The sequence below is a fragment of the Aegilops tauschii genome, chromosome 6, assembly GCF_002575655.3.
Source record: "Aegilops tauschii subsp. strangulata cultivar AL8/78 chromosome 6, Aet v6.0, whole genome shotgun sequence".
In the NCBI taxonomy this organism is placed as follows: domain Eukaryota; kingdom Viridiplantae; phylum Streptophyta; class Magnoliopsida; order Poales; family Poaceae; genus Aegilops; species Aegilops tauschii.
In genome coordinates this window covers 348430615-348434561 of record NC_053040.3, presented here as the reverse complement: position 1 = coordinate 348434561, position 3947 = coordinate 348430615, and the positions used below count along the sequence as shown (strand labels likewise).

The following is a 3947-nucleotide window of genomic DNA, read 5'->3' as shown; positions in this document are numbered from 1 at the left end:
ATAGTAAATTGACGGAGGCAGCTCACTTAGGCAAGGCAAGTGGAGAAGATCTTCTAAAAAAAAGGGCAAGTGGGGAAGAAAATAAAGTAGATGGTTGGTAGGTGATCTGACCCACCGCAAAAAATGGGGTTTGGTGGCGAGGAGGGCTTCAGCAACGGGCTGCAGCACAGGTTGTGCAGTCCCGCACTCGCACCAGCAACACTCATGCACGACCTTGCGGGGCCTCCGCTCCTATAAATTGCGCGGCCTGGATCTCCGGACAACACCGTGCATACATTCGACCTCTTCCTTTCGGTTCTTCGGCCTCCTGAAGAATAGCATCAGCACAACTGCACAAGGTTAGCTTCACCGCGTCCTGATCATGCTTCGATCATCCATGTCTAATTTATCTTCTTCTTTTCCATCATACGTGGGTCGCTTAATTACTAGCTTTGTCGTGATGAAAACATGGCTAGTTAGTTAAAAAGAGAGAGGCGAAAGGGGTTGGTAGGTGGGTGGGTCGCTGTATCCGGCCGGTGGCGCTACGCCCAATAATTGTGCTGCGGCTCCTCGTCGGAGCGGCCAGCCTGGTGTATCTGCGCGTCGGGGTGTGGTCGGCGTGGCGTCGTCGTCGTCACTTTGCTATGGATCTTTTGTTTTTCCAGCTGTGTCGTCCTCACGGCGGTTCTTGATCTTGGGCTGCTGTGTGGCCGGGTGGATGTGTACACGGGGTCGCCGGCTGGTGTTGCTTCTCATGACGACGGCGGCGGCGGTTTCTCTTCTGGCGCAGGGTTGATTGGTCGTTGGCAGGCCTTTTTGACGTGGTCGGCCGGGGACGGCGGATCTGAGGCTCGCCAGGCACGGGGTGCTCCTCGGCCGATGGGCCATAGTGAGATGTGCCCTTCCTTCGGATCTTTAAAGCTTCGATGCGATGGCGTCCGGCGGGTCTTCGGCTCGTGGCTCTCGTCGCTCCTTCCTCCGATGGCGGCTTTGACGGCGTGTGGAAGACGGCGGTAGATTCAGGATGGTTCAGCAATCACCCCCCTCAGGGGCCTGTTTGTTATTTTTCTTGTTTTGGGGTGTTTTTTTCTTGTTGTGCCTGGACGTGTAGATTAGTCATAAGAGTTCTCATCTATATAATGCTCTGTAGCTGGGACAGTGCCGTGATTTTGTGGCACGACTCATATGTGTTTGATTCTAATTGTTGGATTTTCTTCTATTCGCAGAGCATCGCTAGCACGGAAGAAATGGCGGCTGAGACGTTCCTCTTCACGTCCGAGTCCGTGAACGAGGGCCATCCCGACAAGCTGTGCGACCAGGTCTCTGACGCCGTCTTGGACGCCTGCCTGGCCCAGGATCCCGACAGCAAGGTTGCCTGCGAGACCTGCACCAAGACCAACATGGTCATGGTCTTTGGCGAGATCACCACCAAGGCCACCGTCGACTACGAGAAGATCGTCCGCGACACCTGCCGCAACATCGGCTTCATCTCTGACGACGTCGGTCTCGATGCTGACCATTGCAAGGTGCTTGTCAACATCGAGCAGCAATCCCCTGACATTGCCCAGGGTGTTCACGGACACTTCACCAAGCGCCCCGAAGAGATCGGTGCCGGTGACCAGGGCATCATGTTCGGCTACGCCACCGATGAGACTCCTGAGCTGATGCCCCTCACCCACATGCTCGCCACCAAGCTTGGAGCTCGCCTTACCGAGGTCCGCAAGAATGGCACCTGCGCCTGGCTCAGGCCTGACGGAAAGACCCAGGTCACCATTGAGTACCTAAACGAGGATGGTGCCATGGTACCTGTTCGTGTGCACACCGTCCTCATCTCCACCCAGCACGACGAGACCGTCACCAACGACGAGATTGCTGCGGACCTCAAGGAGCATGTCATCAAGCCGGTGATCCCCGCAAAGTACCTCGATGAGAACACCATCTTCCACCTGAACCCGTCTGGCCGCTTCGTCATCGGCGGCCCCCACGGTGACGCCGGTCTCACCGGCCGCAAGATCATCATCGACACCTATGGTGGCTGGGGAGCCCACGGCGGCGGTGCCTTCTCTGGCAAGGACCCAACCAAGGTCGACCGTAGTGGCGCCTACATTGCCAGGCAGGCCGCCAAGAGCATCATCGCCAGCGGCCTCGCACGCCGCTGCATTGTGCAGATCTCATACGCCATCGGTGTGCCTGAGCCTTTGTCTGTGTTCGTCGACTCCTACGGCACCGGCAAGATCCCCGACAGGGAGATCCTCAAGCTCGTGAAGGAGAACTTTGACTTCAGGCCCGGGATGATCAGCATCAACCTGGACTTGAAGAAAGGTGGAAACAGGTTCATCAAGACCGCTGCTTACGGTCACTTTGGCCGCGATGATGCCGACTTCACCTGGGAGGTGGTGAAGCCCCTCAAGTTCGACAAGGCATCTGCCTAAGAACAAGACATCACATTGGGGTTATTCTTGGTCTGCTGCCTCTCAAGTTCGACAAAGGCGGGATCCTTTTGCTCCTGGGAAGTAAGAAGAAGCATTCGACATCACCGCGACGTGCTACACTGGTCGTGCCGTCTAGTGATCAGTGCTAAGTTTTCTTACTGGTGTATCATTTCATATATTTTTCCTTTTCTTTTTGAGTCTGCTGAAACTGCTGAGTGATGTGCAATTTGCTCTGTCACTTCGTCACTTTCACTTTTCATATTCTGTTTTGTGTAGTTTCCCCTCATAATGCTCTCCTCATAATGCTCTTTCTTCCAGAGTTTAAAGAGCCATGTGTAATTCTATTGCCCTATTGTTCCCAAATTGTCATTCTTCTAAGCAGTACTGTACTTTATATATTGTTCAAGGTTTTTAATCATGGTTTATGCAATTGGTAAATGTAAGCCCAACTCAAGCAGAAGTGATTTGATGGGATCTGGATTTATACTGCCTCTGTTCACTTGACTGACTCTGTTCTTGACACACACACACACACACTATGACTCTCGAATCATCATATACATTGATCAGGTTTGGTGTAAACTGCTGTCCACGCGCCTTGCCGTGCCGCGTTTCGTCGCCGGTCACTCTTTTCCCCCTGACTTTGGTTGGAATTGTTTGCTGATCATTGTGTGATGGGCTGGTTGTCCATATGGCCTGCTCGGCCTGACACTCTCCTTTTATATTTTCCTGCTAGATTTAGCCGTGACAGCAGGAGCGGTTGAAGCAAAACCAATGCTCCTGGTACACATGTATAACGTACTGACTGATAAAACTCTGAGAGCATGATATATTCCTTTATTCAATTAGAGTTTTTTAAAGTTCAACAGAATATTAAAATTGAGTTCTGTTTATTGAATGTTGCATTGCAGTGCTGTCGGCAGAAAGGTTTTCTCATTACAGTAAACCAAGACATTTTACGTGTATCCAAATCGGTTTACATTATGAGTGTGAGTGTCTGAGCTTACCACCCGGGGTATTGGTTTTAGAAAAATCTGATACTTGGAATGTTTCTTCACTCACCTGATCATCACCAATGTCCAATAACAAATTAACTGTAGAAACAGAAGACATGATACGAACACGGCATTAGTAAACCGACCAAGTTGGGATAGGGTGAGGTACGTGCAAAAATTATTCTTTATCTGCCACAACAAATAAATTTATACGAATAGGTGATCAAGCACCGACCTGGAAGGTTGCAATTTCCATAATACATTTATCTTCAATGAAGCTAGAAAAAGGATGAAAATCTTCTGGGCGTAATTGGAACATGATTCCTGCCTGCCGACCACAATACTTCCAGTAAACCTGAGAGGTATGATGAACAAATTCTCAATGCTTACCACACTATGATAAAAACTACTTGCAAAGTGGAGGCTATTCATATTTTACCTAGAGTGTAAGGAAAAAATGAAAGGAAATCCTAGTGATAGAGTGGTATGAAAACCTGCAAGTACTCTTAAGCAAAGTACCCATGACAGTTAACATATATAA

General features: G+C 50.2%; 1 protein-coding gene across 1 annotated transcript; it reads left to right on the top strand.

Moving 5' to 3' along the window:
• LOC109764582 (S-adenosylmethionine synthase 2) lies at positions 1–2849 on the top strand. The gene is made up of 2 exons (XM_020323388.3): positions 1–338; positions 1206–2849. The coding sequence occupies exon 2, from the start codon at positions 1227–1229 to the stop codon at positions 2409–2411; it is 1185 nt and encodes a 394-aa protein (XP_020178977.1). The 5' UTR covers positions 1–338; positions 1206–1226; the 3' UTR covers positions 2412–2849.
• Positions 2850–3947: the final 1098 nt, after the last annotated feature.